At 37.5% G+C, this 14,614-nt stretch overlaps 1 protein-coding gene across 2 annotated transcripts in view; it reads left to right on the forward strand.

Moving 5' to 3' along the window:
- The window catches only part of XYLT1 (xylosyltransferase 1), a 389,357-nt gene that overhangs the window by 184,866 nt on the left and 189,877 nt on the right, over positions 1 to 14,614 (forward strand). For both annotated transcript variants that reach the window (XM_020972424.2, XM_020972425.2), the window contains one exon: positions 7,754 to 8,273. In XM_020972424.2, the coding sequence (XP_020828083.1) occupies positions 7,754 to 8,273 (520 nt within the window). The remainder of the gene's footprint in view (positions 1 to 7,753; positions 8,274 to 14,614) is intronic.

Here is a 14,614-nt window from a genome sequence, read left to right on the forward strand (position 1 = left end):
TTAAAGTCACTCCCAGTAATCTGTGTTATTGAACTTCCAGCTTATAGAGGACTAATTTGCAAAACTATAGCCCCAGCCTTAGGTTTGATATCAGAATAAGTGGAAATAATGAAAACAGATTTTGGTGATTTCTTAAAATGGCCCTGTGTAATGCAATCTATATTGCAGAACCAGATTGTGTTTAGCATATTTTTGCCTGACTGGAATTCGCTGTAAATATGCCCAAGGTAGAATGGGAATGGAGGACATTATTGCATTTAATTATTTGCTGAGGATAAAAATGGATTCCAGCAGAAGCTGAGAGATGCTGTAACAGCCGCCACACAATTAGAGCTTGGGAGTGACTCATGCAAACATTTGAACTTGCAATCATTGTGATAAGTACATTAAAATAAAATCAAAATGTTTCATTAGCATAAATAACCTAAGGTTATTAGATTGGTTAAGAATAAAGGAAATATGGCAACTCGATCACACATGTGAAATAACAGACAATTTGGCACCCACGCAGTGATCATTTCAAAGAAGATATTTCTATGTTTATTGTTAATTAGCTCTAGATTTGCTTAGGCTTGCAGCTCCGTTTAGCCTTCATTTTGGCATGGGTGCTTACCCTGACACTTTAAGAGAAATTTTGAAAAGAGAAGAGAGCTGATGTTTAGTTGTCCTGGGAACCAGTCAGCCCTGGGAAAGGGGAGTATGGGATCAAATCCAAGAAGAACTCTTCTCCTTGGACCCTGTTCTAGGATTGTAAAAGTAACTGAGATACACGTAGGTTAAATGAATTGCCCAATCCCACATAATGTAGTCCATATGTGAGACGGGATTTGAATGTAGGCCTTCCTAATTCCAAATGCCTTACTCTCTCCACCATACTAGGTAGTCATGAAAATGCTGGTGGTTCTGATGGTGATAGGTATTTGGGTATAATAGATAGAGAACTAGCCTTAGAAGGAGGAACATCTTACATTCCGGTCCTGTTTCTGACAGGCAAGTTATTTTATTTCTTAGTGACTCAAACGGTCTGATGCTATAAAGTAAAGAATGGTTTCTGAATTGCATTCATAGAATTTTCATGTTGTTATTTATTCAGTTATTTCAGTCGTTCCTGACTATTCATAACTGTATTTAGGATTTTCTTGGCTAACATACTTCCTTCTCTGGGAAACTGAGGTAAACAGAGATAAGTGAGTTGGCCAGGTCCAAACAGTTCTGTGTCTGAGGCTGTATTTGAACTTGAAAAGATGAGTTTTCCTTACTTCAGGCTAAGCAGTCAAGTACCTGCTCCTGAGTTTCCTATATTTGTATAATTATAGATGTGGGCTAAAAATAATTGTAATAACAACATTCATATATCACTTTAATGATTGCAGCATGCTTCCATATGTTATCTAATCTACCTCTCACAACAGTTATGTAATTACGTAAATTGAGAGGGGAAAGGTTAAATGATTTGGTCAAAGTTTCACAGCCACCAAACATTTGGTCTGGATTTGAACTCATATCATTTTGTTTTCTTAATTTCTATGCAACCCTTTAAACACTTTATACATAATGTTTCCTTTGAGCTTCACAAACATCAGTGCAGTAGATAGAAGTATCATTACAACCAGTTTATTTAGAAGAAAATTTAAGATTAGCACCGGTGTCTTGTCTATGGTCACGCAACTAGGACAAACACAATCCTTGAAGCCAGGCCTTCCTAAGTGCCAAATCTAGAACTCTAGTATATATTATCCTGCATATGTCATCTATATTCTCTAAATTTCAATTCCCTCAGTATGAAATAAGGATTTTAAAATTTCCTTAAGCTACCTACTTCCTAGGATCATTGAATATGGGGTTTCCTCTGCCACTTTTGGAACACCCTGAGCATGTAAAACAGTTTTAAATTTTGACTGATGGAAACATCCCAAGAATATTCTTTAGGACATATAGAAGCAGTTGGTCCTCTCTGTTTGCATATCAGTAACTTTTTCAGGACAATGGAGAGCCTCTAATTGCCTCATTATATTCCTTTTTACTTGTACTTGACCCAACTGATTGCCTATGGTGTCTCAAAAACCTTTGAATGTGAATTCACTTCCAGGCCATATTGGAGTTAATCATGTAGGACTGCCTTGGGTAAGTTGTGTGTGCTAGCCACATGTTAAATTAGAATTGATACCATTTCAGGTTACTGATAAGACAAATTAACAAGTAGAATTTCCTATTCTCACTTTGTTAGGTGAGTATTCATAGGTTTCCTAGCCAAAAAAAGGGGGAAAAAAACCCAATGGTAATTGCAGTAGTGTTCTCTGCTCTATGAAAGGCTTCCAGGAATCAGTGAAGAAGAGGAGATTTTTAAATAGGTAGTTTAAAACAAAATGTTCTCTGCTGGGCATTGAGCGTATGACCACCAGTTAATGGGGAATGAAGGAGACCCAGAAACCTAAATATTCTGCCAAATGAGAATGATAAGAAAGGACATGGATGTCTGTGAATGCAAATTCTTTTTGGCTATTCCCTGGAATCATTAACTCCTTGATAATGTGCTTATGAGGAGGATTTCGATTCATATTAGCTAAGGAAGACAGTGGAGGGGAAACAAGCAAATTTTCTCTCTCTCCAAGGATGAGAAAATCTAACTGTTCATATATAGACAGATAAGGCCTTTTTTTTCAGTCCTTTTGATTTTTAAATAGAGCAGGAACAATGAGAGGATGACCCTTTTCTCTTTCAGTAGATGGAAATAGGAAAACAATTTGTCAGATAAACTTTCTATTGATAACATGGCAGGGTAAAAGGTAAATTTTGGGATCATGGATTTATAGATTTGGAGTTGGAAGGGACATAAGAGGACATAAGATCCAACCCCTTAATTGTACAGGTAAGGAATCTGAGGTTTATGGAGGTTTATTGTATTTGTATGTCCAGTACTGGCACCTTGTAGGTACTCCATAAAGGCTTCTTGAATACCTAAGGTCACAGAAGTAGTAAATGTCAGAAGTATTGTTTGAACCCAGTTCTTCTTAATCCATGGTCAGTGTTCTTTTTATAAAACAGGACCACAGGAATATTGTTTGTAGGTCTCAATATTGGGGGAATAGATTTGTGATTTTCATTGGTGTAGGGAAAGCCCAGGAGAAGTCTGAAGCTTAGTGTTAGGGAGTTGTCTAAAGCACTTGAAGTTTAAGTGATTTGTCTAGGGTTATCCTATGTATGTGTTAGAGACAGGACTCAAACCTGGCATTCTAAGGCCAGCTTTGTTATACCACAATTCCTGTCATAGCTTTTTATTAAGGCAAATCTTTTCATATCCTTACTTCAAGAATGGACAGGTTCGGATACCTGTACCTCTGACTCTGACCATGGTCAGTGATTTAAGTCACTGCTCTGCAAGCAGTGACAGTCCTCAGCATTGGTAGTATAAGTGATGTCGAGGCCTAGGAGCTGCTTTGCTCTGCAGTACACAGTATTACTAGTGTTTGGTCCTTAGATTATTTTTGCCAATCTACTTTGTGTTGTGGGTACAGGAGAAGAGGAAAGAATAGACTCTGTGTTGTGTGAAAAGTTTTTACTTTCTTTCATTTTGTTTGTGGGGATTAGAAGGAAGTAAGGACCTGTGACTAAATTTTTATGGAGAACTTCCTGGTTGTTACAGTGTTGAAGATTTGTTTTGGGTGCTAAGAGTTTAAATAGTAACTTCCCCATGTTAGCATGAAGAGTTATGGACATGGACATGAACAGCTAGCGTGGACCTTATGCAGCTATTAAACTTAAATCTTCCTGAAACTGAGATTGAACAATTGTCCATTATGCGATGCACACACCCCTCTCAGAAAATAAAACCTAGACATCTTCTCTGGTAGTCATTGCCCCGTAGGAAAGAGGGCAAAATTATGTAGGCAATTTCTATTTTGTTTGTAATCAAAATTCTCCATACATATTGTCCCTTCATCCTACACATATATATATACATATATACGTATATATATATATATGCGTGTGTGTGTGTGTGTGTGTGTATATATATATATAATTTCTCATGTTATAACAACAGCAAAAGGTTCTGTGAGGTAACAATACATTCAAGAAAAAATTGAGACATTATTGTTGAACTGCATTTGAGTATAATGAAAAAGGGCTCAGTTTCCATTTTGGATGAAATCACTGAAGTCTGGGCTCACTAGCCTCCTATTACTTTGCCATGTGATTGTTGCAGTTTATTTCTAAAATAAAAGATTTGAAGCTCGATAAAATTAGAAAGTATACTGAATTTTGTTATAGCTCCCCATTTTACAAATGAGGAATCTGAGGTACTAAATTCGATCAGGGCTGCACAGTTAGTTTCCAGATGGGACTTCCTACATCTGTTATTGTAACCTTAGGAGGCCACTAAGTCTAGGTCTACAATAGTCCTCTGCCTTCCACAAAATCAAATGGAGTCATAATTCAGTACTATGAGAAAATTGTGCATGTTTCTTTCTGTTCATACTAGGCTAGGGTTCTTTCTTAGTCTTAATGAGTTGCTTAGAAGCACTGAAAGTTTAAGTGATTTGCCCAGGGTTATCCCACCAATGTGTGTCACAGATGAGATTTGAACTCAGATATGGGCTCCTGAGCAGGGGAGTGTTATACCACACTACCTGTCATAGCTGTTTATGGCAGTTCTTTTCATATCCTTGCTTCAAGAAGGGAGAAGTATGGATCCCTGGATCCCTGACCTTGACCATCCTCAGGACTTCCTCATTGCCCTGGAAGGAGTATTAACTGGCAGCATTGGCAGTGTAAATGATGGCCAGACACAGAATCCCCTTCTACCTTGCCAACTACTTCATCAAGACTCAAACTGCAGTAAACAGTAGTAGATTGCCCTGTCCTCGAGTCATCATTGAGTCTTTCCGGGGCAACCATATTGTTTTCTGGGGACAGGGAAGAAGAAGAAATAGATTTCAAAATCATATAGTTTGAGAAATGGGAATGTAGTGAAATGAAGAAGGAAAACGTGGATTGAATGCATTTGAAGCAATAATATTGAATATCTTCCTCTCAGCTGGTAGGTAACTTAGAGGCTATGTAGTCTAAGCAATCCGTCCATTAAAAAATTTTTTAAAAAATTATCAGTCTTTTTTTACATTGCACTCTCAGTGTGTCCATTACACTACTTCCCCACCCAGAGAGCCATTCATTTCTTAACAAAATTAACTGATTGAGACTGATAAAAGAGAATTCTTCCCACTCATGCTGCATCATTTCAAAAACAAGAGAAGAAGGGTATGTGTAATTTTCATATCTTTTATACAGGGCCAAAACTGGTCATTGTAATTACACATTGCTCAGTTTTGATTTTTGTTGTTGTTTCTATTTACATTGTTTTAGTCATTGGGCTTACTATGTTTCTGCTTCTTATCTTGTTCATGTGTCTTCCCAGACTTTTCTGTATATTTTTTCATATATATATATATATATATGTACATGTGTGTGTGTGTATGTGTGTGTGTGTGTGTGTGTGTGCATGTTTATGTTTTTTTGTAGGGCAGTAAAATGTGCCATTAAATTCGTGGACCATAATTTATTTAGCTGTTCCCAATCATTTTGCTACTAAAAAAAATTTGTTATCAACACAACACATAGAATTGGTACCATTTCTGACACCCCGCCCGCCCCCCACACACACGCTTGCACGAACGTAAAGTGTTGGGGTCAGGAAGACCTGAGTTCAAATCCAACCTTAGACACTTACCTGCTATGTGACCTTGGGCAAATTACTTAAGCTCTGTTTTACTTAATTTCCTCAAGTGTAATATGAGGAAAACAGCACCTATTTGGAAGAGTTGTGAGGATAAAATAAGATAATATATGTAAAACGCGTAGCATAGTGTCTGTCACACAATAAGTACTATATAACTGCCTATTCCCTTCTGTTGCTATAAATTTGTTGTCGTTTGTAACATTTTTCTTTATAGTTTTGTATATTTCTACCTTGTGGGGGCATATACCTAGTTTTGGTATCCCTATAATTACAAAGTGCATTTGATGTGGTAGATAGAGTGCTGGACCTGGCATCAGCCTCATACAATTAATAGTTGTGTGACCCTAGGCAAATTAGTTAACCCTGTTTGCTTCAGTTTCTTCATCTGTAAAATGAGCTAGAGAAGGAAATGTCAAAGCACTGGAGATATCTCTGCCAAGAAAATCCCAAATGGTGTCATGAAAAATTGGACACAAGAGAAACAAATGTATAATGTGTGTTGATACTCATGTTCCAAAATCGGTTGTTTCCTTCTTTTATCTTCCGTGCCAATATGTATGGTGTGAAATAGTTGTTTTGAATCAAATTTGTTTTATTAGTAGTAATTTGACATAATCTTTTACATAGTTATAATATTTTACAGTTCTTTTGAGAAGTATTTATTCTTATGCTTTTCCCTGTTATCCATTGGGAAATGAATTCTGCTCATGTACATTTGCGTTAGTTCCCTACATATCTTCAGTATAAGACCCTCATCCAAGATATTTGATGAGAAGATTATTTCCCAATTGACTTTATTATTCTGACAGTATTGTAAATGCTTTTCAGTTTCATATAATTGATGTTCTTTGTTTCCTGTTTTGTGATTGCCTTTCTCCCTTGTCAGTGAACGAACTCCCTCATTTTTCAGATGAAGGAAGTGAAGTTTCGAGATTTTGTGTTACTTTCACTAGGGCAGCGCTCTCTCTGTGACTTGTCTTAAGATCATGTAGGTAGCAAGTATATTTCAAATCGAAGACTTCTTATTTGAAATCCAACATTCTTTTCCAAGTTTTCCTACCAATGGTAAAGCCTGTTTTTTGATACATTGTTTATATGTGTATTTTATGTATAATATGCAGTTATCTTTTGGAATATCATTTCTGCTGACTCAGATCAACAATTAGTATTTTATGATGGAACTTGAATGACAGGTTGTAGCTCTTCTGTTCATAATGGTCTAATTGAGATAAGGGTGCGTCTCAGAGAGTCCTTGTATACTGTCTAGTCCAATGATTTTCAGAGGATATACCATGAAACCCCTTCCTATACTGCTAAGCTTCACATTTATTTACTGCCAGCACTTCCCAGCTTGGCATCATAAATTCCTCATTTGCAACTCTTATCTCTCAGAAGGACAAAGTTGCCTCCTCTCCCATGAGTCCCAGGGAAGCAAAGAAGTGAAGGAAGGAGGTAAGAGGCAGAACAATCTCTCCAGGGTATACTGTGGACCTCCTCTGCCTTCTATCCTGACCATTTGTTTGCCATTTCTTGTCTGCTTCCTTTCATATATTATCTTCTGTTATTAGAATCGAAACTATTTACAGGCAGGTGTGGTCTTTCTACTTAACTAGGGCTTAGGATCTTGCCTGGCACATAGGAGTGCTTAATAAATATTGACTTGAGTCCCAAGGTTTGTGTTGTGGGTCTGTAGTCCCTTTTACCTCCAAACCCTTTCTTAATACTATTCTAAACATCCTTACCATTGCCACGATGGCCAGCAGTGTTGTGGTGTGATAATGAATAAATGAAGTTTGAGAACTACTGATCTTATCTAATAGTTTCATTTTACATTTGGAGGATCTGAAGTCCATAGTGCCTGAGTAACACAAGGTCACAAAGCTAGTGAATAGCAAAGTCTGAACTAAAATTCTATCTTCCATATTCTCAGTCCTATGCTCTTTTTACCATCCCATATAACCTGTCATGTTAATCATGCACTTCTGTTAATACTTCTGTTTTACTTCCCACTTTTTATAGGAAGGATATTTTTCTCACCGTCCCAAGGAGAAAATGAGGACAGATAGCAATAATGAAAACTCAGTGCCAAAAGACTTTGAAAATGTCGATAACAGTAACTTTGCTGCGAGGACTCAGAGGCAGAAGCAGCAGCCAGAGTTGGGAAGGAAGTCACTGAGTAAACAGAAGGAACATTTGAAGAAGAAACTAGAGCAGGAGGAAAAAGTAAAGGAGAATTCACTCCTGGGAAAAGGCTCTAATGAAGCCTTACAGTACAGCAATCAAGCTGCCCAGAACAGTAGTGCCACCAAGGCAACTCCTAAGTCCTCCAAGCAACCCCATACCAGGAAGAATGGGGCTGGCTCCCCTGAACTCAAATACGATCAGCTGCCAAGGTGTGACATCTCTGGCAAGGAGGCCATCTCAGCTGTGTCCCGGTCTAAATCCAAACAATGTCGCCAGGAAATTGCGGAGATATATTGCCAACACAAGGTGGGGAAGCTAATGCCAGAGAAGGTGACCCGATTCTGTCCCCTTGAAGGTAAGTCATTGGCCAAAGGGAGATGTTTTCTCTGAATCGTAAAGATTTCCCCTTTCATTCCTAATATCATTCTTTACTGCTTTGGGTTCAGATTGTTTGTGCAATAAGTTAATGTAACACCACAGAATTTTGCATTTGAGCTGTAAGAATCTTATAAACGTGTTGAGGCTTCTATTTTAGGTTGAGTCATTCATTCATTCATGACAGAAGAATTTCCTGACTGCCAACTTATGTGCTGGGTAGGCACTCAGGGAAATAAACAACAGTAGTATAATATGACATTCCTATTACCAGGATATTTAATACTAGTATTTTAATATTTAATTTTATATTAATACTGTATTTAATATTGCAAAATTTTTAAGAACACATGTTAAAACTCTCTCATTATGTCTTAGTCTTCTGTTACCTGAAGTAGTGCTTATTGAGACAGTATTCATAATGTCGGTGTGTAGGAATTTTGCATTTATGGGACCCTAGAAATATAACAAGGTACAACCACAGCCTCTTACTCCTTACATTATTGGATGGTTTTATTAACTAGAATGATGCTGATTGATCAATCCACCACCACTGATGTAAGATGAATGTGTTAGTATTATGAATCAATCATTTAAGAATCCTTTATTGAGCCACTTCTATGTGCCACACACTTTGCTAGTTGCTGGGAAGAGAAAAACAAATTTGAAAATTCCCTGCCTTCCAAGAGTTTATATCCTGTGAAGAGTATACAGTATATAAATATGTACAAAATGCAAAATATATAAAAGATAATTTTGTGGTTGTGAGGGAGGCACTAAAAATGAGGGCAATCAGAAAAGGTTACATATATAGTGGTGGTTGAGCTAAGATTTAAAGGAAATTAGGTATTCTCAGTGGCAGATGTGAGGAAGGCAGGCACTGAGGGTGGGAAAGATGGCATTTATAAAGAGACTGGAGATGTAAGGACATAAGAAGGCCAGTTTAGCAGAAGTGTGGAGTTTGTGAAGAGGAGAACAGAAGAGTTTATATTTGCTCTAAGAGGTAATAAGGAACCAGTGGAGTTTATTGAGTAGGAGAGTGCCAGTGAAGTGTTAGTTGATCCACCAACAGCAAAGGATCCCCAGTTTAGGTTGATAAGTTATTTGAACTATGGACCTAGAATTCTAGAAAACACCAATGAACTCCCTGGAAGGATTCTAGGCATTTTCACATGTGTATAGAGCTGACTATATAAATGGAGGTAGAGACGGAGATAAAAATTATGCTGTGAATGTAGACAGGCCAAATGGTCCAACAACGCCAGTGTGACGCTTGTCCAGTCATTGCATTTTAGGAAATAAGCCAAGTAGAAAACTGGGCTTTATTTTTGTTTTCCTCTAGATAACTGAAGTATTTTCCTTGTGTTCTCCTGAACAGATTAAGACTAAGGTTTAGTGAGACTTTGTCACTTATTTCTTGATTCCTAAATTGGAAGTGACTTTAGTGCTAGAGAAGAAGCATCACTTTTAATGTGGGACTTCTGAATCATTAACAAATGAAGTTGTTTACCTGAATTAGTCAGAGCACTGTGCTAGTGAGGCAAACAGTATGGTCCTTAGGTCCAAATGGGATAGTTCATTTTGTGCCAAAGCCCACAGGTTGCATCGTCTTGGCTCAGTAGACCCTTTTGTTATTGTTTATAAGGAAAACAAGTCAAAGCTTCCAGGGAACGTTGTGTATAAAATGCTGGGCTTGATATCAGGGAGTCAGGAAGACTTTTTCCTAATTTCAAATCTGTAGACACTTAACTAGATGTATGACCTTGGGAAAGTCACTTGATACTGTTTGCCGTAGTTCCTCATAAGTTTGAAAAAAAATGACTTGTAGAAGGAAATTGCAAACCAGTCCAGTTTTTTTGCCAAGAAAATCCCAAATGGGGTCTTGAATAATTGGACACAACTGAAGGAACTGAACAGCAACAGTAGAAGAACAAGAGGGTATGTGGATACCTTAGGGTACATCTATTCTCAGTGCTGAGGAAACCAACGCAAAATTTACACAGCATTAATGGTAATCCAGTAGAATGATCTTAAGGGCCCCTGTTGGAATCAAAGTATTCTTTAATTGTTTGTCTCATGATTTTTCCTCGGTAGAAAGGAGAGTTGCATGTTTATTTACCTTGTTTTGTTAGAACATATATTTCTACTTAAAGTCAAAGGGAATTTGGGTTTAAAATTAGCTGCTTATAGAGATTTAGTTCATGTTTTAAGATGCAGCAGTATTTACTTGTAGGGAAAGTTTTCCTCATTTATTCTTACTGGAGATTAGACCTTTCTAGATCTGTGAATGTAAAAGAAAGTATTTGGGTATGGGAAAGGTATACTTGCCTTCCTATGTAAATGTATCACATTATTCCAAGGTACACATGTCTATCATCACGTGTAGAGGTGCAGGCCCATAATTAGAGCTGAAGGGGATCTAGCTTATTGCATGTTCTCTGGCAAGGTATTTTGCCTGGGACTCATCTCAAAACATATTAATCAACATGGCCGAATTCTCCAGAGAGCTATAAACTGTTTAATAAGATTGGCATTCGAGAGTCCTTGCCATATACAGACCCAACAACTCTTTAATTTGCTGCTCCACAGACTCCTCCTGTTGCAATAAATTTACTGTGAATAGACTAATTGCAAAATAACCCTAATTGGGTAGTTATCAATGAACAACTTCCTGTGGAACAAAATGGCTTACAATTAATAGCATTTAAGCTATAAAGTATTCTTCTTCAGAAAGCTAAGATGTAATTACATCACATAGGGAGATTGTGTTTACTTCTAGAAACCATGACACCAAAATTTACTTTGGTTGAAGAAGGAGCAGCAGTTTTCGTTTAGAGATTCTTTCATTTTTCACTAAACGAAGAGTTGGGTATGTGTGTGTGTGTGTGTCTGTGTATAGGCTCTTGTTGCCATTATATTCAATACAACTAAACCCCAACTTCAGCTGACATTATGCTAGATGTTTAGTATAATTAAAGCAACAATCTTCCTCATGGGTTAGAGTGGGAAGGATTGAAGCTTCAATCAAAAGGATTTTCAATGCTGACACTTTTAAATGGGTACTGAGGAGAATACATAAAACATTCCCTGCAGCCAAAGATAGAGCCTGAAATCTCCAAGATCATTTATTTTCTGCTGAGACCCTAGTTATTTTTGTCAAGTGTAAATTATTTGCAATTGCAAATTGCCTGCCTCAGACTGCACCTCATCAGCAGGGAAAGCAGTTAGATTGGGGGGTGGAGGAGGAAGAGGGCGGAGAGGAATTCTGCCATACCGGTATCCCAGGGCAACACATCTAGATACAGCAGTTTGCAGAAAGCGAACATTAACAAAAACTCTTCTGGGATGAATTGTTTTGAGATACTCAGGGCATTATAATACCTTTCTATTATAGCTAGAAGTTGGTCCCTAATCCTAGTCTGTATGGGGAAGACATAATCACAAAGAGTTACCAAGTAACAGCTATCAGTGATTGACTTCTTAACTTTATCTTATATCTCTTTTCCAGCGGTTGTTCATCTTGGATATTATCAACATTAGGAGCAACTTTTAATGGGCTGGCACCCATTCCTTTTTTCCCTGTCACCTCCTAGATTAGTGCTCCCTCCACTTTCCCTTTTAAGAAGTGGACTTGAAATCCTGACTCTATTGGGTAATAACTATGGAGATTTATATCTAGCAAAATAGAATCATAAAATGGTAGAGTTGGGAGAGATGTTCACATTCTTATAGCCCAGGAATTTTTAATCCCTTTTATGTCCTGGACCCTTTTTCTTAGAACATTGCTTTTAAATGTATAAAATAAAATACATAGAATTAAAAATAAAATTGATCATATTCAAATATGCTTATCGAAATATTTAAATATAAACAAATTCACTGACTCTAGGTTGAGAATCCCTGATATAGTTTAACCCCCTTACTTAGGAGAAAGTTGTATGGTAGAAAGAAGAAGTAATTTTTCTAAAGAATGTAGAAAATTCCTGACTTGATCGAGATTCCAAATCCAGTGATGTTTCCACACTATGTCATTCATTCATTCCGTGACCTTGTACAATTTAGTTTGCTAGGTGGGCTTTCATTGGTCTTATCTGTATTTTATCATGCTAGGTTGAGAGTAGCCCCTATTTCCGGAACCAAGGAAGTGAAGAGAGTCAAATCAAATCTGAAGTATCATGTGCAAGTCTAAGTGACACATTTTAGGAAGGAAATGAATAATCTTGAGTGCCTAGAGAATGACAGCTAGGATGGAAAAGGGTCTAGAGAAAGGCTAGTTGAAGAAGCGGGGAGCACTTAGCGTGCAGTAGAGAATTACAGTGGTAAGGCTGGGTGTCTTTCAGTGTTTAAAACATTCTTCACCTGGAAGACAAATTAAACTAGATCTGTCCTTTGAGGAGTGCACAAGAAGCAATGAGTGGCAATTGAAAAGAGGCAAATTTGTCAGAAAATCTTCCAGACATTTAGAGTCACATAAAAGAAGAGTGGGCTGCTTCCAAAAGTGGTAGGTCCTCCTTCAGGCTGGATTTCTTTAGATAAAGATAAAGGTTGAGTCACAACATGGGCAGCTACAGAAGAAGGAATTTTTTCTTGATAAGAATTGGGTTCGGTGTCCACTGAAGCATCTTTCCACTCTGAAATGGTATATTCATGTAAAAATTATGGGATTCGACTAGATAATTTCAAAGATTCTTTCTACATCAAATAGTGTTAGACACTGTATTATTTTATAACTCTATGGTCGTATCATTAGTTTCCTGAGCTATTATTATTCCTTGGACCAAATCACACTTCTCATCCTCCTCTCCCTTCCAGAGGGCAGCTTAAAAGGGAATATGTCACAAAAAGGCAATATTCATCCTAAAGATTATATGGGTAGGAGAAAATTGGCAGTCCCATATTTTTTGGGGTGTAGAGATTAAATACTTGTTGTATATGTATATACTGTATCCACATATACCTGAGAGTCTCTTTTATCATGAGATGATGGGGTCATGTTTTTCTCCATGGTTGCTTCCTGACTTACGTTCAGTCACTGGTTACTGTAGTACATAGGTAGTCAACCTGATTCAGCTGAACTATAGGGATAGCCTTCCTAGTTTCTAATTGTCCAAGCTGGGCAAGGAAATATGCCATCTGTGGAAAATCTCTGGAGGTAACCAGATGTTTCTTTCATTTCCATTGGAATATAGTCAGAACAAGGCAAATGTTCAGAAAATTGGCCAAGTGGCCCAATTAACCATTCCTCCCTGCTTCGAATAAAATAATTTTAGCCCTCTCCGATCAAATAGCATATTGTTTTCTAGAATAAACTAATTAACATGTCACCAAATAAAGAAAGCATTTTAAAATCTACTTAGTTGCTTTTTTTGTTTCTCTCTTACTTTCCCCTTTAATGGCCTCCGATTTAAACAAAACAAGCTTAATAAAAGCACAACTGAAGTCTGGCCTTTGGGTTCAAAAAAAATCAATCACACAAATACAAGATGGGATAGACACTCCTTGAAAGGCATTCCTATATTAAAAAAAAATTGGAGTTAAAGTGAAGTCTTAGCTCTGTGTTGGTTACCAGTGTGATGTTACCACCAAAAGACTTTGTAAGATCTTTGTTGTTGTTTAGTCATTTTTTAGTTGTGTCCAACCCTTCATTTGGGGCTTTCCTGTTAAGGATACTGGAGTGGTTTGCCATTTCCTTCTCTCATTCATTTTACAGATGAGAAAGCTGTTAAGCATTGGAGGCTGGATTTGAAATCAGGTCTTCCTCACTTCAGAGCCACTACTGTATCCACTATTCCAACTAGCAAGTTGCTTTAATAGAAGTAGAGTGTCATCTTTTAAATCCCATCAGTTGACTCAAACTCCTGAAGTAATCAGTGATCTACTAATTGCAAAAATAAATATGGGCTGTGTTTTTTTGTTCGTCTTTCTTTGTGACTTTCTGAGAATTTTGACATTATCAGCCACTTCTTCTCTTTGAAAAATCTCTCCTTCTTTGGCTTCTGAAACAGTGCTTTATCTTCATTATTCTCTACATTCTAAATCTCCTCTGTTAGAATGTCCTCTGTGTCCTGCCTTGCAAAAGTGGGTATCATCAAAGTGGAGGGTAGAGCAAAAGTAGTTAATTGCTTGAGCTCTCTCCCAAAACCCTTCAAATACCTGTCACAATGGCTCTAAAGAAATTCTAGAGCAGTAGCACCCACAGAAAGACAGAGTGAAACAAATTTCCAGCACCAAAACAACCTGCAGAAAGGTCTGTTTCATCAGGCTGGGAGAGGAGCACAGTTCAGCATGGGTAGCGCAGGCCTCAGCGAAGCTAGAACAGTC

The sequence above is a fragment of the Phascolarctos cinereus genome, unplaced genomic scaffold (assembly GCF_003287225.1).
Source record: "Phascolarctos cinereus isolate Bilbo 61053 unplaced genomic scaffold, phaCin_HiC Scaffold_4;HRSCAF=312, whole genome shotgun sequence".
Classification (NCBI taxonomy): domain Eukaryota; kingdom Metazoa; phylum Chordata; class Mammalia; order Diprotodontia; family Phascolarctidae; genus Phascolarctos; species Phascolarctos cinereus.